We start from the raw sequence: 24943 nt of genomic DNA, 5'->3' as shown, positions 1-24943 counted from the left end.
GGGTTTGGGGTCACACCGCTCCCCGTGGCTCTGGGTCTCCCGTGTCCCAAGAGCAGGACAGAGCGGTGAGGGACACGTCAGCGCGGCCCCTGCACACGCCCTCCCCGCAGGGCCAGCCCAGTGCTCCCTCAGCTTCGGTCACTGTGACCGCGGAGACGGCCACAGGGGACCGCTCACAGTCTGAGTGTGAAGCCACTTCTGATTCCACGTGATACCCCACTGCCTGCCCTCTGCTCCCCGGATACCGGTCTGTGGGGAAGGAGTCCTTTGAGGAGTAAGTGTGAGGGACGTTGTTTTGGTGCCAGAGAGCTGGAGTGTCTCAGCGGTCGGGTGGGACGTGAAGAACCTGCTGGGTTCCCTCTCCCCGGCCGCCGGGATGCCCAGAGAAGGAACGCTCAGCCGAGGGACCACACCGCCCTCGGAATCAGAGATGTTGGACCCCCTTCCTGACGCGGCTTCGGGGTGTCTGTTTCTGCTGAACAGGAGGTGAGCTTCTAGCCACGAGCTTCCTCAAACCTCTGATGAAAGCGGCCCTACGACTGGCCGCTGTGAGGCCCCTGGGACCCTGGGGCGGGAGAGGGCGGGGAGGGGATGGAGAGCAGCGGGCGCCCTGGGGGCCTTACCTGGAGGAGCTGGCCGAACAGGAAACTGGCTCTCGAGAGGCGGGGGCTGACCCGGGGGTCGCTGGTGGGGAGTGGCTCCTCGGGCTGCAGGGTGTTCTGGAACCAGTTTACCCGCCCGTCAGCCCCGCGGTGCCCCGCAGGACACGCGAGCGCCACCGCCACCGCCACCGAGACACAGGCGTGTCGCCAGCCCCCTCCGAGCGGACGGGCAAGTGCCAGCCAGGGACCCGCGTCCCGGCAGGGGAGAAGCCCCAGACCCGTTCCCATGGTGACGAGAGCCCTGGCTCAGCATCGCCGAGGCCCTGGGTCACAGGGCGGGGTGTGCCGAGAACCAAGTCCCCCCGGGACCCTTCACCCCGTGGGCGATCCCTCCAGACGGGGAGGAGCCCGGAGCGGCAGGTGCTGGGGACCTACCCGGAAGGCCCTGAGGGTGTGGTGGGCGGTGTCGGCCTCCTCCCGGCTGCCCCGGTGCATCAGCCGCTGCAGCTTGACCAGGAGCAGCTGCTGGGCTCTGGGGAGGGGGGGTGGGAGCCTCAGGGCCGGAGCCGAGGCAGGGCCAGCCCTGGGCGGGGGCCGTGCGCTGTGAGCTCTGAGGCCTGGGCACCCGGGGGACACAGGGAGCTCGCCCGTGGCCTGAATCCTGCCCCCAGGCCTTCCCAGTGGCGCTGAGGCACAGCCACTCCCGGCTGGGAGCCTCGGGTCCCCATCTGGGAACGGGGTCCACAGAGGCCGCCCCACAGGAGGCCTGGGCCGTGGTGCTGGCGTTCACAGACGCTTCACGGACGCCTGTGCTCCCGGCCCGGGGGAGGCCAGGGCTCAGCCCCTGGCGGCCGCCGGCGCCGCCGCTACTGCTGTGTGATTACGGCCCGAGGGCTCGCGGCCCGAGCGGGAAGCTGGGGGAGAGGGACCGAGAGCGGCGCTCGGGGGTTGGGGAGAGAGCAGCACCCGCCGAGGCAGGAAGGCTCCACGGCAGAGGCGCCCGCGTGTCCCCTCGGCTGGGCCGCCGCCCCAGGCCCCGCCTCACCGGCTGTAGCTGGGGATGGTGCCCAGGTCCAGGTCGTGGTCCGTGAACGGGTCGACCCGCGCGCACAGCCACTCGTGCCGGTCCTGGTACATGGTGTCGCGCACGTGCACCACGTCGTCGCACTTGAGGGACAGGGAGCAGGCGTCCAGCTGGCTGGAGATGTTCAGGTTCAGCCGGACGTAGAAGGAGTCCCCCGAGGTGACCAGGCCCTCCTCCATGTCCTTCAGCAGCTTCCGGTACCCTGGGCAGGGGGCAGGGACGCGGCCGGCTGAGGCGGTGCCGGGCCTCCCGCCGCCGCCGCCCCCCGGGCACAGCCACCTGCCCGCACCCCTCTCGGAGCGCTGGCCCCGGAAACGCCGTCCTCCCGGGGCACGCGGCTGGGTCATTTACGGGGCGCCCTCCTCGTCGTGGCTTCCGGAAGCTCAGCGCTACGTTTTGGGCCGAGATGTAACACATCTGGGATCTCTGCCCTCCACGCCTCCCCGCCCTTCACGCGCTCGTGTCTCATCACCCCCACCCGCCCTCCAGTCAGCGCACAACGCGCACACAGCGAGCGAAAGCGGCTTCGCGGGACTCAGCCTGACGGTTCCCCGGATGGACACCCCGGCGGCAGGCACCACTCAGAGCGCTCGCCCCGCCCCGCCCCCCCCGCCCATGCCCCTCCTGGGACCAGCCCCCCCCACTGCCACCTCCACAGGCCAGCGTGCCCGCCGCACACGCGTGCAGCCAACAGAGGGCCCCCCCCGTCTGCTTCTATTGCTCAACGCTATGCCCGTGAGCGCCATCGGCGCTGCGTGTAGCACCGTGCCCTCGCTGTGTACTATTCCGCGTGGCGTGGCTTTCTCCTGCGTGCACATGGGTGCTGCCCCGTTCGTGGCTGCTGTGAGCAGCTCTGTGACGAGCACCCTCGTGTGTCTCTCTGGTGGACGCGTGGGCTCGTGTCTCTTGGACACGGTCACAGAAGTGGGGTTCTCAGGCCCCCGTTATGCGTCTGCTGAGCACACGCTGCCGAGTGGGTTTCTGAAGGGGCGGGACCACGGCGCCCGCTGCTTACACCCCTCCGACACCGTCGCTCGTCAGTGCGACGCCTTCAGGCCCCTTTGGAAGAAGCAGGGCGTGAAGCACAAATGCAGCCAACGCCGCACAGGGGGTGCCTGTGACATAAGCCCGTCCTCTCAGCCCCAAATCAGCCCCACGCGCAGTGAGCCGCGGGAACACGGACGCGCACACGCCCTAACAGCCAGGCCCAGAGATCGCTCGTCAGACGGCCACACGGCCCGCGGGGACGTCTGAGCCAGCAGGCGTGTGCGCGTGTTCACGGGGAAGTGGGGGGCCGCCGGGCAGGCCCCCCACCCGCCAGGTCGTGTTGATGCCAATCGCTCTCTGAGCTCCCCGCCCGGAGGGGACCCTATAAGCGGGCCCCCCGGAGTGAGATTTCCTCCCCTGAGTTCCAGGCCCGCGCTATCCCGCTGCCCACCTCTGGGGGGCCCCGCCAGGTCCTGCCGGGAAGCCTGCGGGAGGCGGCAGGGCGGCGAGGAGAGCGGCTATTTCTGCGCTGTTGAAACATTCATGAGCCTGTGGTTAAAAATAAGCTCCAGCTGCAGAGATGATCACGCGGGAAACGCGGAGGTGAGGGCGCGACTCGGAAGGCAGAGCTCGGCCCTCCCACCGGGGCCTGGCCCAGGAGGGGCCGGTGAGGCCGCTGGGGCCGGACCAGGAGGGGGGAGGCCTGGCTGTCCGGGGCCCGGGCCACAGCGCAAAGGCCTGGCCCTCCACGTGGCGGCACGGCCCTGCTCGCACCGAGTGGCCGCTGCGTGGGCCAACCCCAGGGCTGGGAGCCCGGCAGAGGGGGCAGCTTCAGCCCGGCCGGAGGGTGAGCCGGGCCCGGCAGGGCCAGTTCCGTGGCTGGGAGCCCCGGCGGCCTCCGGCCCCTGCTCTGGCTGGACCTGCAGCGCCCGGAGCCGGGTGGGCGCCCGAGGTGCGCCAGGCAGGTGTGTGGTGCTCACCTTCGTCGCCCTCCTGCTGCCACCCACACCCGCCGTCAGACCCTCCTCCCCACACGGTGAGCGAGGCGAGGACGCCGCCCTGGCCCTGCCCGCCTGGTGTCCGGTGGCCGGGCGAGGAGAGTGACCCAGCTCAGCCCCCTCCCCGTTCCCTCTTCAAGACCCGGCCGGCGCGGGCCTCACCTTCCTGGTTGGCCTTGTAGTGCAGGGTGACGGGCCCGCTGCACCGCTGGATGGTCCAGTGCGCCTCCTCCTTCGTGCAGGCGTCCAGGGGCACGCTCTGCCGCTCGCCCTTGATGCAGCCTTCTAGCTGGAGACCAGACCCTGTTCCTCAGGGGCCACGGGCGGAGTCCAGGGCTGGCTGCTCCCAGGAAATGGGAGCGTCCCCCCAATACTGCACCCCGCCTCATGGCCTCATCGCCTCCTGTCTACCCCCTCCCCCACATGTGCTGGCCTGTGTGCACCCGCACGGCACAGGCTCCAGAAACACCCGTGAGGAGGGGCGGGGGAGGGCCTGGAGAGGGGCTCCTAGCAAGGAGGGGACCCCTCCACCTTCCCGCCCCTCCTGGCCTGGGGGCCGAGCTGAATGCAAGGCGTGGGGGTGGGGACATGGGGACACGGGGACAGCCCCCCTAGAACCCCCCCCCCGCCCGGCCCAGCGCTCACCAGCAGCAGCTGCAGGCCCTCGTGCAGCCCCGCCTTCTCGGCCTGCGAGCCCGGCTTGACCGAGTGCACGAAGCTGCCGCGCGCGTTGCCGCCGAGCAGGGTGAGCTGGGAGGTGAGGCTGTCGCCGCTCAGCGTGGCGTGCTGCACCGAGGGCCCGGGGCCCCGCACCTGCCCCACCGACGTGACTGACGGCCGGAAGGGTCTGGGCAGGAAACGGAACAGGGGGTCGCGCTGGAGCCGAGCACCTGTCCCCGGACACACAGAGGGCGGGCACTGCCCCCGCAGCCCCCGCGAGGGAGAGTTGTGCCAAGAGCGGGAAGCCGAGCTGCTCCTGGCCACGGCGGTGACCAGCGGGGACACTGCTGCCCTGAGACCCAGGCTCCGCCCGCCTCCTGTGCCGGGCGGGGGGGGGGGGGCGCTGGGCAGACAGAAACCCTGCTTCCTGGCACCCCCAGCTGCGTGGCCCGGGAAGCCCCGCCCCCTGGGCCTGATGGGGTCAGGGGAAGTGGTCCTGATTGGGGGATTTGTATTCCAGCGTTCAGGGGGACACGGGCGGTCCCCTTCCTGGGGGTCCCAGCTGGTGAGTGGCCTCCGCCCCAGCGCCCCTTCCCGCGGCCACAGTACCTTTCCAGCGAGAACTTCCTGAACATGAGGTTGACCTGCTCCAGGTCGAAGGCGTCCACGCCCTCGGACTGGTGGGAGGAGGAGGAGGAGTGGATGGAGGGGGGGCCGAAGGAGCACCGCTCGTGGCTGTCGTCTGTAAAGGGACGGGGCCCTCAGGACCCAGGAGCAGGGGCAGAGCAGAGAGGGTGGCCCCGGACCTGCTGGGGTGCCCTGGGCCGCTCCTGGGAGACCACCTCCCCCCCCCCCGCCCCGAGTGAGGCAGCTGCGAGAAGGGCAGCCTCAGCCAGGCCCCTGCGCCCCGATGCTGACGGCCTGGCCCCCACCCAGGAGCCCCACTTTGCAGGAAGCCCACAGCCGGCTGGTTCCTAAGGACCCGATTCTGTGTCTGGAAAAGGCGGCCGCCGCCGCAGCTGCTGGTTCTGGTTCTGAACTGGGCTCGTTTGGGGACCACCTGAGGTCTCACTACCCTGGACCAGCTCTGGGCGGAGGAGGCTGGGGGTGGGGGGGCTGGGCGGGGCAGGAGGGCAAAGCCTAGACCTTGCAAAGCTGTTCCCCTCCCCCCTCCCCCACTCGGCAGGACAGAGCGCCAGGCGGGGGCCGGGGGGCGGGGGGAGGCCGCCCGCAGGGCTCGGCAGAGGCTCCTCGGACCCTCCTCGGCTGATCACAGGCTGGTCTGCAGGGGAATTTGTCCCGACGCTGCAGCCTCGCCTGGCCCGCTGCCCAGAACTCTCCCGCGTTCCCTCCAAACTCCTCCGACTCCCCTGGCTCCCAGCCTCCATTAGGGGCTAACCTCTCTTAACACTTGATGGCTCCCAATTACGGAGCCACTAATCTTTCATTTTATCTGCGGGCGGGCGGGAGCCGGCCCAGAGAGCCATCTCCAGGGGCCAAACCCTCCTGCCCGCTCCCGCCCGCCCGCCAGGTGCTCCCGGCCGGCGTGGAACTCTGCACCGTCCCCTCCACCACAACCTCTGCCTCGGCAAGGACTCAGGGACACGCGTGTGAGTCCCGTGCACATGGCCCAGGCCTGTGAGGCACGGGGCTCAGCAGGTGCGGGCGGAGGCAGGCCGCCCGCTGTCGGGGGTGGGGGTGGGGGTGGGGGCTGGGGCCGCACACGCTCTCCCCCCAGAGACGGAGCCCCTTCCCGGGCCCCGCACGGCACAGCTGGCCAGGGTGCGGGTCTAGGACTGCCACGCGCCCTCGCCGCCCCGCGCTCCGGGCCCCACGCCTCCGTAATTGCCGCCCGCCTCAGCCCCCCTCCCCACTCCTCCTCGTCTTGTTCAGGTTGGTTAACAGCTTAATAAATGGACGCTTAGGCGGCCGCCCTGCCGCCGGCCACCGTCCACCCGCCGCGCCCGCATCTGATTCTGCAAAATGAGAACAGAGGCGCTTCCGCCCAGCCGCTGGGCATCCATCAGACGGGACCAGGTGCGCGAGGCAGGCGTCCACGGCGCTGGCCGCAGCCCGAGAGCTGTTCCCTCTTCCAGACCCAGGCCGAGCTCCGGCCCGCGCACAGCAGCCGCGTCCCCACCGCCCACGGGACAGAGGACAGGCCCGGCCAGCGTGCTCAGTGGTTGAGCTTCGACCTATGGACCAGGGGGTCAAGGGCACAGGCCCGGGTTGCAGGCTCCATCCCCGGTAGGGGGCGTGCAGGAGGCAGCCGAGCAATGATTCTCTCTCATCATTGATGTTTCTCTCTCTCTCCCCTCTCTCTTCCTCTCTGACATCAATAAACATATATTTAAAAAAAAACAAAAAGCCGAAACCGGTTTGGCTCAGTGGATAGAGCGTCGGCATGCGGACTCAAGGGTCCCAGGTTTGATTCCGGTCAAGGGCATGTACCTTGGTTGCGGGCACATCCCCAGTAGGGGGTGTGCAAGAGGCAGCTGATTGATGTTTCTCTCTCATTGATGTTTCTACTCTCTATCCCTCTCTCTTCCTCTCTGTAAAAAATCTATAAAACAAAAACAAAAACAACCCAACAACAAAACCCCAAAGGACAGGCCCTCCGGCGCCTCCAGCCCAGCAGCCACCGGGGCAGAGGCCTATCTGTGCGGGGGCAGCACCCCAGCCCCTCGCTCCTGATGACCTACTGTGTGCAGGGCTCCGTCCCAGCGGGCCCTGCTCCCGCTCAGTGTCAGGCAGCGCGGCACCGCGAAGGCTCAGAGCTGCCGGGTACCCACCGTCAAGGTCTAAGGCGTCGAAGCCGCCGCTGTCGTTGTCCTCGTCCACGGCGCTGCAAGACACAAGGAGGGCGGAGGGCAGGTGGGCGTGGGCGTGGGCGCCGGGCTGGGTGTGCGGGAGCTCGGGGAGGGGAGCCTCACGGGCGCCTGGCTTTCTGAGACCCTGGTTCTGAGAGGGCAGGACGGATGGAGAGAGGATGGAGAGAGGAGGGTCAGCGGGAGGGAGGGCTGCGGGCTGAGGGGGTGGATGAGGCGGGCGCTCTGCTGGGGAGGGATCAAGGTGTCAGCCTTCTCCTAGGAGCCAAGTTCACGTGCGCTTCTTGCCACCGAGTATCGAGGCCCAAGCCAGGCCCCGGGCACGACCGGAGCCACGGGTCCAGCCCCGCCCGCAACCTGTGCTCTCGGCCCGGCAATCTCAGCCTGGAGCGTGCCACGCCGGCCTGCCGCAGGCTGGAGACGTGTGCGCCCAGCTGTGTCTCTGAGGGATTGTCCTTCCTGGGACCCTGTGGCTTCCACGAGGTGAGGAAGGGGGAGAGGGAGGAGTCGGGGGCATGCACGGGTCTCTGGCTCTTTGGCACGGACCACACCCTGGAGCCACGGGGCAGAGGACCCTGACTTCGGGTGCGGTGGGGCGACATGGCACAGGTTTTGCCATTTGCTCGCTGGTGGGCGGCCTGGGAAAGCCACGCCCCTTCTCTGAGCCTCGGCCTCCTCATCTGCAAAATGGGTCCCACGCTGCTGCCCTTCCCAGGGGGCCGGAGGGTGGGAAGGTGGTCAGCGCAGAGGGCACGGCGGGCACCGGGCCCGTCACCCACCTCCGATGGGGCGCGTCCTCCTTGTAGCGCCTGACGATGGAGTCGTTCCCCGGGGGCTCGGCGGTGATGGACATGATGCTGGACCGGCTCCGGTGGGGCTGCTTCAGACGCGCAGGGAGCGGGGTTACGGGCCAGGTAGCCGCCGTCCGTGCCCGCGGGCCCCGGTGTCACATACACAGGGACCAGGTTCACTGGGACGCGGCCCCGCCTCCGACGGGGGTGTGGGGGCCGGCCAGCTGGTCTCGGGGGACCTCGGGCGAGAACCAGCACATCTGCTGGTCTGTCCCCGGAGATGGGGGGGGGCGAGGGGGACGCAGCGGGGAGGACGCAGCGGGGAGGACGCAGCGGGGAGGACGCAGCGGGGAGTGGCCTTGCACCCGCACAGGCTGAGCGCCGGGCCCCAGGCTGCGAGGTGTGGCGCCTGCCCTGGGCCAGATGAAGACCTGCGGCCCGGTGTGGGGCGGGGGGGCAGTGGGGCGACCTTTCGAAACCAGGCCTGCTGGCTCCTGGCAAGGGCTGCCCTCAGCAAGAGCCGGATTCCACCCCCAGAGCCGTGCTCAGACAGGAGGCATCTGTTAGCGAGTCTCCTCGCCCTCCCTCCCCTCCCCTCTCCGCCCCTCCCCTCCCCAGGGCCTGGATTTGGAAGCAGAGCTGACAAGCTTCTCAGGGCGTCCCCTGGGGTTAGAATTGCGAATCCCCAGGCTTCTGCTGCCTGGTGGGGTGGGGGAGGCGGGGAGAGGCACTGGTTGGCGGCTGAGACCCAGGCGGCCCTGCCCAGGTGGGCTGAAGCCGAGGAGTGGGGCCTCTGGGCTGGGGAAGGGGCGTCTGGGCCCCTAGCACCCGCCCCCCCCCCACTGCCAGGGTTTTAGGGCTGAGAGGTTGCTATAGAGTCCCCACACCCCCCACCTCCTCCCCCAGAGCCTCCGAGAGGTGAATTGGGGGAGGAGGAGCCGGAAGGTGGACACATCACGAGGCCTAGGACATCGGTACACACAGAACAGGCCTGGGGTGCAGCCTGGAGGGGAGCCGGGGCCGTGGGGTGGGCCGGAGGGGCCATGCTCACCATCTTGGGGAAGGAGCTGGTGACGGGCAGGGAGCGGGAGGAGCTGGGGCTGACGTCCATGCCTTCTTCTTCCTGTCCCCTCCCTGTCCTCGCCGAGGGGAGAGGGGGGACAGGGAGTTGAGGGCCCCTTCAGCGGGGGTGGGGGGGATGGGGGGGAGGGAGGGGGCGTCCTGTCTCGGGGCTCGGCTCCTCTCTCCGGGGCTTGCTCTCTCCTCTCCTGACCCCGTCCCACTGCAGGCTGTGGGGGGAGGCTGGGCTCGTTCACCAGCAGCCCCGCCCTGGCCAGGCCCGGCGGCGGCTCAGTCAGGGTCCCCGCCAGGGTCCCAGGCCGCCAGGTAGGGTCCCCAACCTCCAGGCAGGGCACTGTCTCCTGCCAGGAAGTCCCTCCCCTCCCGCCTTGGGCGCCGCCTGCTCCCTCGGGGAGGGAGATGGATGCTCTGGGCTCCGGGGACCCACGGGGAGGGGGAGGGGTGGTGGACGCGACGAGGCGCCCTCCCGGGACAGAGACCGTTAGTCACCACGCGGACACCCCGCCCCCGCCCCGGCCGGTCCCAGGTGCCCCCGCAGGAGTGAGCGCACAGGGGGCGGCGGGACGGGAGCAGCGGGGACGGACCGGAGGCCGAGCTGCACTGACCTTGAACGTCGGACGCACGCTTCAGGCTGATGGGGGGCTTGGCTCTCGGCAGCTGAGGGGGCAGAGGACACGGATCACACGGGCCCAGACCCGTCGCCGTGACGGAGGCGAGCACTGGGGAGCCCGGCGGCCCCTGCCACGCGGCTGCGACCACAGCAGCGCACGACGCCCCTCTCCCCTCTCGGCGGCCACAGCTGCTGGGGACAAGCTCCCCCAGGGAGGCCGGGCCGGGCTCGGAGGACAGCGCTCGGAGGGGCAGAGCGAGGAGCGGTGCGCCGGGCTGTGCAGAACCCACGCCCAGGGGCGCTGCGGGGGGAGGGCGGGCTCCGGCCGCTGCCCGGCCGCTCAGCACCAGGGGGTCCCCCGCTGCCCTCGCTGTGCTGCCCTGGTTCCGTGGTGCAGGGGACGGTGGGGACAGCGTGGGCATTGCCAGGCCCTCACGCGACATCGTCTCCCTCCCGCGCTCCTTCCTCATCCGGAGCCAGCGTGCGCCATGGACACGCTAGACCAGACCCGGAGCAAGGCAGAGGGAGGACCGGAGCCCCGCCCCGGGTGTGCCCATCACACCCCACTCAGGGGCGGGGCTGCACCCCCACCTGCCTGCTGAATCTGGAAATAATGCCCCCCCTCTGTTTCCCTCCCTCCCTCCTACCACATTTATTTATTTAATGTGTCTATTGATTTCAGAAAGAGGAAGGGAGAGGGAGAGAGAGAAACATCAAGGATGAGAGAGAATCATGGATGGGTTGCGTCCTGCATGCCCCCCACTGGGCATGTGCCCTGGCCAGGAATTGAACTGTGACCTCCTGGTTCATAGGTCAACGCTCACCCCGAGACACGCCGGCCGGGCCTCTCCGACTACATTTAGAAGAGATGAGGGGACTGGTCACCACGCACAGTGCGCAGCGCCTGTCCGTAGGGTGTGACGGGTCGGCCCGTCTGCGGCCTGAGACCCGCAGCAGAAGCGCAGCCGCGTCCTCGCCGGCCCTCAGGGCTCCAGCCGGCCCCACCGCGCCGCCCGCCGCCCGCCACCTGCCGCCCGCGTGCGAGCACCTGGATGCCCTTCAGGTTCATCCTGCGCTTGGGCGGGTGGCAGGGCAGGAAGTATCTGCTGTCCTCGGGCGACTCCTCGGAGGTGGAGGAGTCGTCGGCTTCCTGGCCGTTGGTCCTGGGGCCGGCGTCCCCGAAGCTCTGGGAGATGATGGTCACGGGCAGGTTCCGGGGCAGACTCTGCAGACGGAGGAGCGGGCGGGGCGTGAGCGGCAGCTGCCGGGCCACGAAGCCGCTCTGCCGATGGCGCCGCCATGCCCCGGGGCCGAGCTCAGGACGCCTGCGCTTCTCTCCTGCCCCCGACCCCCGTCTACCTGGAGGCCAGGCCATCCTCCAGCCCCGAGCCCTCTCTCCTCACCAGGCTCCATCCCGCCTCCCGCCAGCCGGGGCCTGGAGCAGTGACAGGACCCCCCAAGCTGGTCCTGGCCCCTTTGATCCGAGGTGCACCATCCTCTCCCCAATTTCCAGCCCCGGCCTGAGCTACGAATACAGGAAACATTGCCAGGCCCGGCCAGGAAGCTCCGTGGTTAAGCGCTGACCCATGAACCAAGAGGTCACGGTTCGATTCCTGGTCAGGGCACATGCCCGGGTTGCGGGCTGGATCCCCGGTGAGGGGCGTGCAGGAGGCAGCCGATCAATAATTCTCTCTCATCATTGATGTTTCTCTCTCTCTCTCTCCCCCTTCCTCCATGAAATCTATGAATATATTTGGGAAAAAACAACACAGAAAAAGAACAAAAACCATTGTCGAATGACGGATTAAGGACAGAAACAGTGCCCCTCAGGGCCCCTCCGTAGCGGACAACGCCGTCCTTCCATCACACACCGCCCCCTCCCCTTGCGGCTCCTCCCACTGTGGACCCTGCCTGTCCCCACCTCCCAGTCGGCCATCGTGCCACCCCGCCCCCTGGCCTGGCCCGTCTGTCCCGTGGCCCCGTCTCGTCCGTACAGAGGGCAGCTGTCCCTGAGACCCCGTGCCCGGCACCAGGTGTCGGACAGACAGAGGCCCTTCCTGAGTGTCTGCGTGAGCCCGAGAGGCTCGAGAGCTGAGGGCACCGCACACAGGCGCCCGGTGGCCACATCGAGGCCCGGCTGGAGGCGCCACAGCCTGCTCCCGGCTCCACGCGCCCTTCGCCGTGTGACTGACAACCTGCGGAAACGCCAGGCTCCGGTCTGCCCCAGCCAGGGCATCCTCTGAGGGGGTGGGCGTCCCGCTCTCCCAGGCCCTGACAGTGGAGGGCGTCCCGCTCTCCCAGGCAAGCTACTCAGGGCGTGTCTGGGTCCCTTCTCGGTACAGGAGGGGAGTAGTGGGGCCTTCCTGGTGGGCAGTCCTGCTCGTTCAGCGAGATCACGCACAGAAGGCGCTCTGTACCGTACCTGCACCCACACCTGCACCCACACATAGGCCCCAAGATCCACCCACAGGCCCTGAGACCCACCCACAGGCCCGAGACCCACACACAGGCCCCGAGACCCACCCACAGGCCCGAGACCCACCCACAGGCCCGAGACCCACACACAGGCCCTGAGACCCACCCACAGGCCCGAGACCCACCCACAGGCCCGAGACCCACCCACAGGCCCTGAGACCCACCCACAGGCCCCGAGACCCGCCCACAGGCCCGAGACCCCGGATGCTTTAATAACATCACCCACTCGCTGCCTCCCCACCTCGCCCTGCCCTCTGGGGCTTTAAGGGGAGCAGGGAGCTTAACCCCGGGTACCATCCCGATGGCGGCACCGAGAGGGAGCTGCTGCAGCCACCTGGCGAGGGGCTCGTCAGAGGTGCCCAGCCGGCAAGCGCCAAGCCGGGGTTCCACCGCCCCGTCTACCTTCACCGCACAGCACACGGGAGGTTCGAGGGCGTGGCTGCTCGGGGCGGCAGGGCAGGTGCACCCCCGCCGGGTGCAGGCGGGCAGGGCAGGGCAGGGCGGGCCACGCCCGCAGGCCCACCTGGTCCAGGCTGCCGCTGTCCCGGGACAGGCGGCGCAGCTTGCTCTCCAGGTTGACGATGCACGCTTCCCGCCGCACCATCTCGATGCGCATCTCGTCGTTCTTCTCCTCCAGCTCGCGGATCTGCTTCCGGTACTTGTCCTTCTCGATCAGGCACTGCGAGTACTGCGTCTGCGCCTCGTCCCGGGAGTGGAAGGCCTGCGGGAGGGACAGGCCCCTGGTTCCACCCCGTCTCCCCGACACGCCTCCCGGCCCCGCGGCAGCCCGGCGCCCCTGCTCTCTCCGCGGCCCCAGCTCCCGGCCGGTCCCTCGCTGCCTTTCCCAGCAGCACCCATCCCGCTGGGCTCCTCTGGGCTCGGGGCGCCTCCCCGGGAGCCCACTCGCTGGCCCGAGGCCCTCATTCTTCCCACTTTACAGAGAGGCACCGAGCCTGCCAGGGTGCCCGCGTGCGGCCGTCACACGCCTGAGTGACGGGCCCGACCCGCCTCCTCCGGAGCCCAGCACTGAAGGGCCACGCGCGTCCAGCCGGGCCCACATGGTCAACGGCCTGTGCGTTCTGAAAGCTCCGGTTGGAATTCACCTTTGAAACGGAGGTGGGAGAGCCCGGCCGGCTGTGCGCCTGGCGGGGGGACGGGGCGGGGCCTGGGCCCAGAGCCCCAAGTCCCCAGCCGAGTCTCCCCTCCCGTCCAGAGCACTGGGCTCCCGGGAGCTCTGAGGACCGTTGTGAAAGGGCATCAGCACGGCTCATGCCTTGGGGACACCAGCTGGGTACCCTTTATCCTCCTCTGTCACCCGTGTCACCCCACGGTTCCCCGGAATTTTCTAAGGGACACAGAGAGCCTTTGAATTGTTCTAAACGGCGAATCGGGAACTCCCTCAGCCGGGAAGGCGGCTGTTTTACTGGAAAAGGCTCTGTGGGCCCTTCTCGGCCGCCCCCGGGGTGCCCTGGCCCTCGGTGCTCCCCTGGCCCTCAGTCCCCCCGCTCCCCGCCGTCCTCTGTCCCCCGGCCCTGTCCGCCCTGGGCGGCGTGGCGCACCTGGTCCCGCTCGCGCTCCACCTCCTCCAGCTGCAGCATCACCGTGCTCATGCGGTGCTTGTACATCTCGCAGTCCTTGCCCAGCGTCGAGCACTTCAGCTCCAGGTCCTCCTTCTCCTCCAGGTACTGCGGGGGGCGGGGGGGGAGGGCAGGCGGGCGGTCAGAGTGGCCGCCACGTCACCCGCAGGCCAGGCCGCCGCCCCCGTGGCAGCCATCTGACCGGCCAGTCAATGAGCTGGGATTGGCTCGGACCTACTCTGTGCCAGGGGATGGAGTGGGGGACGTGCAGACCCGGTGCGTGCCCCCCGAGGCCTGCCGTCGGGAAGGGAGACGGGACCCCACGGGCAGTGACGAACAGCTGCAGGGGTGCTGGCGCTGGACGGGGGCGTGTACCCCGAGTCAGGGAGAGTGGGGCCGGCAGCAGGGTGCCCGGCCGCCCGCCCACCTTGTCCCGCAGCCCCTCGGCCTGGCGGGCCTCCTCCTGCAGGTTGTAGATCTTGTTGACCAGCTCCTGCCGGTCCTCCAGCGCCTCCTTGCGGTCGTGCTCCAGGATGTCCAGGATGGCCTTGTCCGAGTCGGGCAGGCTGCGCTGCCCGGCCTGGGGGGGAGAGAGGGTGGGTGCAGGGCCACAGAGCGGGGCAGACACCCGCAGGCCACGCTGAGCCGTGCGGCAGAGCCGTGGGGCAGGGCCGTGGGGCAGAGCCGTGCGGCAGAGCCGGAGCAGAGACGCGCACCGCTGCCTCTGGGGGTCCCCAGCGGCCATTAGGTGAGAAGGTTATCACCGGGCAGGAAGCATGAGCCCCTGCTGCCACCAACACCCCGAGGCCTGCTGTTGGGCCCCAGCTCTTATCGGAGCCCCGAAGCTGCTCCCGAACACTTCCCAGGTGACAACAAAGACAGGGCAGGCCTGTGTGGACGCCGCCCGCCTGCCAAATAGGCGCCAATCCGCTCCGGTGACACCGGCTCATTGTGGAGCACAGGCACCAGGCAGCCAGTCGGGGGGCAGGGGAGGCAGGGGAGGCAGGGGGGCGGGGGGCAGGGGAGGCGGGGGAGGCAGGGGGGCAGGGGAGGCAGGAGAGGCAGGAGAAGGCAGGGGAGGCAGGAGAGGCAGGAGAAGGCAGGGGAGGCAGGAGGAGGCAGGGGAGGCAGGAGAGGCAGGAGAAGGCAGGGGAGGCAGGAGAGGCAGGAGAAGGCAGGGGAGGCAGGAGGAGGCAGGGGAGGCAGGAGAGGCAGGAGAAGGCAGGGGAGGCAGGAGGAGGCAGGGGAGGCAGGGGGCAGGGGAGGCAGGGGAGGCAGGAGAGGCAGGGGGAGGCAGGAGGAGGCAGGGGAGTCTGGGGGAGGCAGGGGAGCCAGGAGGAGGCAGGGGGGCAGGGGAGGCAGGGGAGGCAGGGGAGGCAGGGGAGGCAGGGGAGGCAGGGGAGGCGGGGGGACAGGGGAGGCAGGGGAGGCAGGGGGGCAGGGGAGGCAGGGGAGTCTGGGGGAGGCAGGGGAGGCAGGGGAGGCAGGGGAGGCAGGGGGGCAGGGGAGGCAGGGGAGTCTGGGGGAGGCAGGAGAGGCAGGGGGCAGGGGAAGCAGGGGAGTCTGGGGGAGGCAGGGGAGGCAGGGGAGGCAGGGGAGGCAGGGGAGTCTGGGGGAGGCAGGGGAGGCAGGGGAGGCAGGGGGAGGCAGGGGAGGCAGGGGAGGCAGGAGGCCTCTTCTCTCCCTTAGGTGTGTGCTGGGCCGTCACTCCGCGGAGACGCCCTCTGTCCCCACACGCTCCGGGCTGACAGAGACAGGAGGAGCGTTAATAAACGCACGGGCTGACCGTGGAGGATCTTGGGATTTTTTTGGTTCATCCTCACCTGAGGGTATTTTTCCCATTGATGTTTTTTAGAGAGTGGAAAGTGGGGGGGGGGGGGGGGGGGGGGCGGGAAGAAACATCGATTGGTTGCCTCCCTCACATACCCTGATAGGGGCTGGGGATCGAACCCATGACCCTTTGGTACCGGGCCGGCGCTCTAACCACGGAGCCACCAGCCACGGTCCGTTTCTCCGTCTTTCAGGACAAGCAGGCCTCCCTGTCACACTCGCCTCCCTGCGCTCAGGGCACTGATTGTGGAGTGGGTCAGTTAAAGGAGCTTCTCACAAGTATCAGGTCACGGACTGTCACGTGTCTGAGAAGGGGTGGTGTGGTCACCCCCAGTCTTCGGAGGAGGAAACTGAGGCGCCCCTGGTGATGTGGGCTGCCGGTGGTCCTGCAGTCACCTGCCCTGTAGGGCGCGGCTCTAGGGTCAAGCCTCAGGCTGACCTGTGGCAGGGCCACACACAAGTCCCAGCCTGGAGGGCAGAGCATAGTTAAGCCTGACCTGGCAACCCTCCCTCATTCCTTCCTAAGCAGCTAATGGGCTGTGGGAGGTGCAGCAAGTGCTGCCAAAACAAGAACATTTGTATACATGTGAGTCCACCCTTGTTGTTATCCTACCTAATAAAAGAGTAATATGCAAATTAACCATCACTCCACTACACCCACAAGCCACGCCCACCAGCCAATCAGAGCGAGTATGCAAATAAACCCAACTAAGATGGCTACAGCCACAGAGAGCAGGAGGGAGGCTTGGGTTTCCCAGGCAATGGAGGAAGCCAAGCTTTCTGCCTGCCCTTGCCGGCCTAGGCCTCTACTCAAGGCTACAAAGTTTCAATTATAGAAGGTAAACAAATCCAAACAGAAATGGCTGCCAGCCACGGAGCGAGTGGGAGGCTTGGCTCCGCTCCAGGCTACAAAGTTTCAATTGTAGAAGGTAAATAAATTCCAGATACCAGGGCCTCCTCTTGGGTCACCAGGGGGCATGGCTGGCCTGCAAACCACCACATGCCCCTCGCTCAGGCAGCCCCATGCCCCAAGGGAACCCCCACCCTGATCCGGGACACCCTTCAGAGCAAACCAGCTGGCCCCCACCCGTGCACCAGGCCTCTATCCTATCTAATAAAAGAGTGATATGCAGATTGACCATCACTCCAACACACAATATGGCTGCCCCCATGTGGTCAAAGATCCTGCCCCCATGTGGACACAAGATGGCCACCACAAGATGGCCAGCAGGGGAGGGCAGTTGGGAGGGACCAGGCCTGCAAGGGAGGGCAGTTAGGGGTGACCAGGCTGGCAGAGGAGGGAAGTTGGGGGCAAACAGGCTGGCAGGGGAGCAGTTAGGCATCAATCAGGCTGGCAGTGGAGTGGTTAGGGGATGATCAGGCTGGCAGGCAGAAGCAGTTAGGGGCAATCAGGAAGGCAGGCAGGCGAGCAGTTGGGAGCCAGTAGTCCTGGATTGTGAGAGGGATGTCTGACTGCCCATTTAGGCCCGCCCGGGATCGGGCCTAAATGGGCAGTCAGACATCCCTCGAGGGGTCCCAGATTGGAGAGGGTGCAGGCTGGGCTGAGGGACATCCTCCCCCCGCCCCTATGCACAAATTTCGTGCACCGGGCCTCTAGTCAGACTATAAAATAGAGCATCAGCTTGCAGGCTGGGTCTTTTGTGTCCTCATCCAGGCACTGGAGATCCACCGGGCCCCAGCTGTATTCTCTTGTCTGCCTTTTCTTCAATCCTTCACTGCCCCTCCTCCGGCTCACCCTTGGCTGTGCTGGCGCGGCACACTGCCCTGCCCTGCCCTGACCAGCTGCCCCCTCCCTGCCCCTCCTGCCCTCACCCCCTTACCTGCCCCCCCCCCCCCACACACACACACCTGGATGATGGACTGCAGCTCCTGGATCTTGGTCTTCAGCATCTCGTTCTCGCGCTCCAGCTCCAGCACCTGCTCCTTCTTGGGCCGGCTCTCGATGTCGTTCTTCAGCTTCAGGGACTGGTTCCGCTCCAGCTTGCACTCCTCCTCCATCTTGTTCAGCCGGTGCTTCAGCTGGTCGATCTGCGCAGCCGGGCGCCAAGGGGCGGGGTTGGCAGGGGCCCCGAGGAGGCATCGCTCCCCAGGCCCCCTGAATGCGGCCCCACCTGGGCCGCGCCCCTCCCTCCTTCCGGTGGCGAAGGGCCCACAGAGCCTTTTCCAGTAAAACCAGCCGCCCCTCCGGCTGAGGGAGTTCCCAATTCCCCATTTAGAACAATTCAAAGGCTCTCTATGTCCCTTAGAAAATTCCGGGGTAACCGTGGGGTGAAACGGGTGACAGAGGAGGATAAAACCGTAGTCAGCAAACTGCGGCTCACGAGCCACATGCGGCTCTTTGGCCCCTTGAGTGTGGCTCTTCCACAAAATAGCACGGCCTGGGCGAGTCTATTTTGAAGAAGTGGCGTTAGAAGAAGTTTAAGTTTAAAAAATGTGGCTCTCAAAAGAAATTTCAATCGTTGTCCTGTTGATATTTGGCTCTGTGGACTAATGAGTTTGCCGACCGCTGGGATAAAAGATACCCATCCGGTGTCCCCGAGGCGTGAGCCGTGTCGATGCCCTTTCACAACGGTCCTCAGAGCTCCCCGGGAGCCCAGTGCTCTGGACGGGAGGGACGACACGGCCGGGGACTCGGGGCTCTGGGCCCACCCTGACTCCACCCCCGAGCGGCCCTGCTCCCCGAGGCTCTGTCCTTGAGGGCTCACAGCAGGCTTCGTTTGAAAGGACAGCGTTCCTGCGGAAAGGCCCCAGGCTCACGGGTCTACCGGGGCTGCCGGAGGAGGCCGTGCCAACATCTGGAACCGGGGCAGCTGGAGACGTGTCAGGATCGGGGGCCAGAAGACGCTCACACCTGGTGCCTAAGCGAGTCTGCTGCCCCGGACCCTGGCCTCGGCAGAACACCCACCACAGGGGCTTGTGCTCAAGGCTGCAGGGAGGGAGGCGCAGGGGTGGGTGTCCTTCGTCAGTTCCAGGTCACGGAGAGGCGGGCGTGATGTCTGGCAGGTGGAGGGCCCCGGCTTTAGCGAGGAAAGGCCAGCCCTGCCCCCCGCCCCCGCCCGGGGGCAGGAGAGAGGCCGCAGGGGAGCAGCCTGGGGCTGAGACGTGCGAGGGGCTCCGCGGGCCAGAGGGCCTCTCAGTTCTCGACATGCTGTCTCACTGGGACTGCATCTTCGGGGAGGGACACCACGAGGGAAAGTTAAGGGACAGAACTGTGGGAGCCCCACCCTAGGTTCACGGCCCCACATGCTGGGCAACGCGGCTCAGGAGTCACCCCTCCTTAGAGACCGTGGGCAGAGTCCTCGTCAGCATCCCGGGAGGTCAACCCGAGTGCCCTGTGCCGGGCCGATCCCCAGTCGCACCTGAGAGGGCATGGCGTGCCCGCATGGAGGGGCGCACCTGGGCCAGCCACTTCCCGGGGGGCTCACGGCGCCGCGCCTCACCTCTGAGGGCGTGGGCATGATTGCCGTGACTGCCACCGACAAGTGAGGAAACAGACCGAGGGTCAAGTCACTGGGAAAGCAGAAGCCGGGTTCGAATTCCCGTCTGTAATATTTAAAGGCTCCTGCTCTTAACACACACACCCCCCCACTGCCCGTGACGCCTCTGATTCCAGCCGCCCGGATTCTAGCGGGCTGTTTACTGACCTGTCCGCTTCAGCTAAATTGTATGTGACCTGACCAGAAATCAGGTTATTTATCCCCGCGTCCCCCACAGTGCTCAGCACACCGCCTTACACATGGCAGGTGCCTAATAAATATTCCGAGAGTCTATTTCCACCCCGTAGCCAGAGTGATCCATCTAGAAATAAATCAGCTGTCACTCCCCAGCTCTCAATCCTTCAGCGCGTCCCATCACCACTGGAATGACGGCCAAGGTCTCGCCGCGTCCCCTTGATCGGGACGCTGGCCCCCTCCCCCCTCCTTTCCTGCCACTTGCTCCTTTGGCTCCAGGAACAACAGCAAGCATCCCCCCTGCTTGGGGCCTTGATGGCTCCGAGCGCCACCCCGAGACCTGCATGGCTGGCCCTCCCTGTCCCCGGGGCTCTGCCCCCGTCCCCTTCTCACGGGCCTTCCCGACCATCTGCACCAATGAGGGTAATATGCTAATCAGACCGGATAGACCGGATGTCTTCCGGACAAAGCTGCAGCGGCTGCGAGGGCCGCGGAGGGCTGGCAGCCATGGCAGCCTGCAGTGACAGCAGCAGCGGGGTGATGGGGCAGCGCCATCCCCTGATCCCCCGGTGCCTCCCGCAGAGGGAGGCCAGACTGTGGCTTAGGCCCGCCCCCTGCAGGGAGCAAACCGTCAGTAGGACATCCCCTGAGGGTTCCCGGACTGTGAGAGGGGGCAGGCCGGGCTGAGGGACCCCCGCCCCAGTGCATGAATTTTTGTGCACCGGGCCTCTAGTCCTGCATAAAACAGCACCCCACCCGCCCGCCTCGTGCTCTCTGCGTTCCTCTTCTAAACCGCGCTCGGCACTCCCTGGTGTTCATCTGTTGGCTCTCTGGTGAGAAGGTGGTGCCGGGCCAGCGGGCCGGGGTTTGCCTTACGCATCCCTGGCACAGAGCCTGGCGCTCAGTACTTGAAAGGAACGAATGAGTTAAGCAGGTGCCTTCCCTGCCTCCACTTCCGCGCTCAGGTCTTCAATGACCTCAATTACGTGCTGGCGGCTCGTTCCCGAGAGGCGTCCTGGCTCTGGGCCTGCCCGCTGCCCTTTCTGCCGGGACGGGCGGAGGCCGGCGCCCAGGCCCTGCTGCCTCCCGCAGCAGGCGCTGCCCTCTCCTCGCTGACTCCGGGGGCCATCGTCTGGGCCTGGCCCCTTCCATCTCCCCACCCCCTGGCCGGGTGCACGGCCTGTGGGCGCCCCGAGCAGGAGGGAAGCCCCACGAGGTCCGTGTGCACGTGACTGCACTTGCCGCGACGGACCTGTGCTCCCGAGCGGGACCTGAGCTGCGGTGGGCTGGTCTGCGCCCGTCTGCACATGCGCACGGTGGGGGAAGCCCCCTGGTTCGGCGTGCGCATGCGCACGGTGGGGAGCGGGCGCTAGGCTGCGAGGGCGGTGCGCATGCGCAGGGAGGATCGAGGCCTCCGGCCCCGCCCCCGGCCGAGGGCGAGGCTCCGGCGCCCGCGCACCCGCCTGCAGCAGCCTCACCTCGAGCTGCAGGTCCCGGCTGCGCATCACCGCCATGTTCTTCTCCTCGCTGAGCTGCGCGTAGCGCATGGCCAGGTTGTAGTTGTCGTCCTTGACCTTGACCAGCTCGTCGTTGTAGCCGTCGCGCTCCTCCTTCATCTTGTAGTAGCGCTCCTGGAACGTGAGCAGCTCCACGCGCGTCAGCGTCAGCTGCTTCTTCTCGTCCTCCAGCTGCCGCGCCTTGGCCAGCAGCTCGCAGCGCTGCAGGTCCTTGGCCTTCATCTGCTGCTGCAGCTTGATGACCTCGTTCATGAGGAAGTGCGTGAGGCCCTCGTGGCCCTCCTCCACTGCGGGGGGGGGGGGGTGGTGGTGGTGGTCAGGGTGACCCGCTCCCCATCACCCACCCGCCCTCCCGAGCTCTCACCCCCACGGGCCCCAGACTCAAGGGGAGCAAAGCAGCTCATCCTGGCTGAGCTCTGGTCTGGCAGGGAGACAGACATCAGGAAAGGAGAGACACAGAAATGTAACTGCAGACGGAGATGACAGGGAGAGAAGGCCCAGGCCGTGAGGGAGGGGCCGGTCCAGCCTGGGGGGCCCGGCTCCCGAGCTGAAGGTTGAGTGTGGAAGGCAAACCTCCAGGAAGGTGGGACATGGCGGAGGAAGACGGAGCGCCTGGAGCCCAGGGAGAGGCAGAGGTGGGGGGAGGCTGGGGTGTCCACAGGGGCTGGGCCACGGCGCCCTGGGGCCGCAGGAAGGACGGGTCTTCGGACGGAGCAGGGAGCCGTGGGAGGTTTTACGCAGGGAGGTCTGCGAGGTGGAGAAGGCACGAGGCAGGCAGGGGTGGGTGCGAGAGCTGATGGGATGCAGGCAGGGGTGGATGCAGGCAGGGGTGGATGTGAGAGCTGATGGGATGCAGGGCCGGGGAGGAGGCCGGCGCCGGGATGTGTGGGAAGGGACGTAAGACAAGACGCCGGGGCTCTGGCTCAGGGATGCCGGAAGAGAGTAGGCGAGAACCGGACCCAGAGGCCGCGAGCATCTGTCCCGCCGCCGCCATCAGGGGATGTGCCAGGAACACCCCCCTCTCTCGGCTCAAGCTCCCCTTTCCGCTTTCACCATCGGGCAGAAGTCAGTGGCCGCCAGCCCGCATGTGCTGTCCTAGCGTCACCGGGCACCGCTCTGGGCCGTCCCACTGTGGACACACCCCCCTCCCGCCGCAGCCCCGGCTCTCCGGGGAGCGCTCACCCACGATGGTGGAGAACCGGCGCGTGGGCTCCTTGCCGGTCACCAGCTTGTACAGCTCCGGGTAGTAGAACTCCAGGCTCTCCAGGAACACGACGTAGCCCCGCTGGCCCTTGGTGTGCAGGATGTCCAGCAGCCGGCCTGGGACACAGCCACGCACGGCGTGAGGCACCCGTGGCCGGACCCACGTCCCCAGGTCTCGTCCCCTCCCGGACTCCTGTCCCTCCGTGAACCCGGAGAAGACAGCGTGGCCGCAGCTGTCACCCCCGCGGGCCACCCGGACCCCGGGGCTGGGACCACGCCAGGCCCTCAGTGGGGAGGCGCTGGCTGTCAGCTCCTTCCTCGGGGACCCGGGGACCCGGGCACACCACGGCTCAGGAAGCCCGCGGCGTCACAGAGCTCCCCGGAGACCGGGTTCCGAGGAGCCACGCTGGCCTCGGTTCCCGATCGGAGGCAGTGAAGTGCAGGGGCCGCTACAGAGCGGATGTGTTCTCGGCTTCGGAGCAGAAAGACAATCTGTGCGGGAGCTAGGCGTCCCCGGAAGCGGGCCGCGCTCCCTGGGGTGGCCACAGCGCTGGAAGCATCTCTAAGCCAAGTGGGACGTGCCAGCGGGTCTCTGCCCACTGGTCCCCTAATGTTTACATGCCGTGGCCTCCCTTAAACACTTCCCTTCCAGACGCTTCTTCCCTGGAGGCCCTCGAGCTGACCGTGTCCCCAGGACAGGCAGGACACGCGTTTCATCTTGTGTGGGCTGCCGGCGTGGGGGCTGCCGGCGTGGGGGCTGCGGGCGTGGGGGCTGCCGGCGTGGGGGCTGCGGGCGTGGGGGCTGCCGGCGTGGGGGCTGCCGGCGTGGGGGCTGCCGGAGCAGTGCGGGGCAGGGCTGAAGTGACAGCCGCGCTGGGTAGGAGAGCGCCGTGATGGGTGGTGAGTGTCGTGTGCACAAAGGACAGTCACATGCACGAGCCACTCAGCACCCATCACGTGTGGGAAAGTGGCTTCCAACCCTTTTAACGTGTGAGCCACAGAGAGAGACCGTTATCCTGGGACCCCGTGTGCCCGCACAGAGACAGATACACACGTGTGTACACACACAGGCACGTATGTGGAACCAAAACTAGTTTCACCAACCGTTACTTACCACCTTGCATGAAGGTAATGAAGTGCCGGGCACCCTAAGGCAGTCCGACAGACCCCTTCTCAGAAGAACCTGGGGTGTCCCCCAAAACGTACGCACACCCTTTGAACAACTGTACAGCAGTGTTTACTGCAGTACATTTCCTTTTCAAAACTGAGCTGTCCGCTGTCAAAGTGTGCACACAGTTTTGGGGCCACCCTGTATTTTCAAACATAAAATGCACTGGGTTCCAATGCGTATCAGTTATAATGGAACACAGACCTCGAATCGTCAAGTTACGATTCAGTAAGGAATGTGCTGCTCTCGGCGTGAAATAACACAACCTCTCGGCAGACCTGACAGCTCCTCTAACTTCGAGGGACGATGAGTGGAAGCGGTGTGTGGACAGACCTGTAACCGCGGCAAAGCGGTATGGAGACATCGTAATGGTGGGGGGTGACCCAGCCACAGGTGCTGGTAATCACCTGATGTGTCGCCGGCCTGCATCCGTCATCGGAGGGGTGCTCCCCTCAGGCCGGGTAGGAAAATAACACTATTTCCCGCTCTCCGAGTCTGGGACCCTCTGAGTTCTACCGCTGGGGGTGGGGGTGGGGGGAGGGGTGTGCGGGCTGGGCAGAGGGCCGCGGGCCCAGCTGAATAGTTCCCGACCCAGAGAAACTCACGCTGGCACACTAACTGGAGGGGTTTCCTGGGGCCGCCGCCAGGGGCAGCCCGCCCGCCCGCCCGCCCCGTCGCGCCCCGGGAGCGGCCGGGCTTACCGGCGCGGTTGATCTTGGAGGGCAGCATGGGAGCGTTGAGGACCTCGTCCTCGTCCTGCTCGTCGATGACCTTGCACTGGCGCAGGTAGGGCGTGAGCTTGGCCGGGTTGATGTAGCGGCTCAGCATGTGCCGGTTGCACTCCACGTTCTCCCACAGCGCGTCCTCCTCGTCCTTCAGCGTCTCCATGTAGTCGTCCATCTCGGCGCCGCCCCCTGGCACACACAGGCAACGGGTCACCCCAGAGCTCGCGGACCGCGGCGCGCAGTCCTCCAGGGTGACCTCTGGACGATGCTGGGCTAATAAAGGTCAAGCAGGGCCGGGTGGGCATCATCCCGGCACCGAAAGGTTGCTGGTTCGATTCCCGGTCAGGGCATGTGCCTGGGTTTCGGGCTCCATCCCCAGGGCGGGCGCGTGGGAGGCCGCCGATGGATGTTACCCTCTCACGTTGATGTTTCTCTCTTTTCCCTTCCTCTCTCTCTCAAATCAATAAGCGATTTTTAAAAATGAATGAATGGATGAATGAAAAAGTCAGGCAGAGAAACCATTATGGCATTTTAACCATTTAAGGAAGGAAGGGAGAGGCCTGGCCAGGTAGCTCAGTTGGTTAGAGTGTCGTCCCGGCTCGCCAATTCGGCTTCGATCCCTGGTCAGGGCACAGACGAGAATCAAGCAATGAATGCGTACGTAAGTGGAACGGGTGTTTCTCTCCCCCCCCCTCCTCCTCTCTCTCTGAAATAATAAGTAGATGAAAAGAAAGGAGGGACACGGATACAGACACACGGGGTGAGCGAGAGCAGGCGTGCCGTTGTCTGTATGGAAAAAGACGCGGTTCTGGTGCTGACAGTAGCTTCACGAACTCTGTGTTTCACGTATGTACTCGCACCGCAGCGCTGCCTGCGCCGACCCTGTGTGCATTCCCGTCTACACACACCGTGAGCAACGGGCGGACAAGCCACCACATTAAAGAAACAGTCACTGGGAGAGGGGCACGGTGCAGCTGGCGTGCAGCCCTCCAGTCACGTGTTCGTGCTCGCGGGGCTCTGTCCTCCCCAGGACGACTGCGCTGCTATTTTTTGTTTTGCAGTTTCCCGCCGATGGTGTCATGCTGTGCGCTTCCTCGTTTCCTTTTTCATTTCTTT

The 24943-nt window shown here is 66.8% G+C and overlaps 1 protein-coding gene across 1 annotated transcript in view; it reads right to left on the bottom strand.

Moving 5' to 3' along the window:
* CARD11 (caspase recruitment domain family member 11) overlaps nucleotides 1–24017 on the bottom strand; it is a 32127-nt gene extending 8110 nt beyond the window's left edge. Inside the window, exons 1-18 of the mRNA XM_054717051.1 lie at nucleotides 23804–24017; nucleotides 21914–22051; nucleotides 20693–21018; nucleotides 17392–17571; nucleotides 14120–14272; nucleotides 13675–13800; nucleotides 12639–12836; nucleotides 10689–10865; nucleotides 9636–9687; nucleotides 9002–9084; nucleotides 7939–8039; nucleotides 7124–7176; nucleotides 4941–5073; nucleotides 4317–4518; nucleotides 3834–3960; nucleotides 1648–1888; nucleotides 1038–1134; nucleotides 624–719 (exon numbers count right to left, since the gene is read on the bottom strand). Coding sequence (XP_054573026.1) covers nucleotides 624–719; nucleotides 1038–1134; nucleotides 1648–1888; nucleotides 3834–3960; nucleotides 4317–4518; nucleotides 4941–5073; nucleotides 7124–7176; nucleotides 7939–8039; nucleotides 9002–9084; nucleotides 9636–9687; nucleotides 10689–10865; nucleotides 12639–12836; nucleotides 13675–13800; nucleotides 14120–14272; nucleotides 17392–17571; nucleotides 20693–21018; nucleotides 21914–22051; nucleotides 23804–24002 — 2682 coding nt within the window. The 5' untranslated portion in view covers nucleotides 24003–24017. The remainder of the gene's footprint in view (nucleotides 1–623; nucleotides 720–1037; nucleotides 1135–1647; nucleotides 1889–3833; nucleotides 3961–4316; nucleotides 4519–4940; nucleotides 5074–7123; nucleotides 7177–7938; nucleotides 8040–9001; nucleotides 9085–9635; nucleotides 9688–10688; nucleotides 10866–12638; nucleotides 12837–13674; nucleotides 13801–14119; nucleotides 14273–17391; nucleotides 17572–20692; nucleotides 21019–21913; nucleotides 22052–23803) is intronic.
* Nucleotides 24018–24943: the final 926 nt, after the last annotated feature.

This window comes from Eptesicus fuscus, chromosome 6, assembly GCF_027574615.1.
Source record: "Eptesicus fuscus isolate TK198812 chromosome 6, DD_ASM_mEF_20220401, whole genome shotgun sequence".
Lineage (NCBI taxonomy): Eukaryota > Metazoa > Chordata > Mammalia > Chiroptera > Vespertilionidae > Eptesicus > Eptesicus fuscus.
The sequence above is the reverse complement of the archived record's forward strand: the minus strand, read 5'-3'. Positions and strand labels throughout refer to the sequence as shown.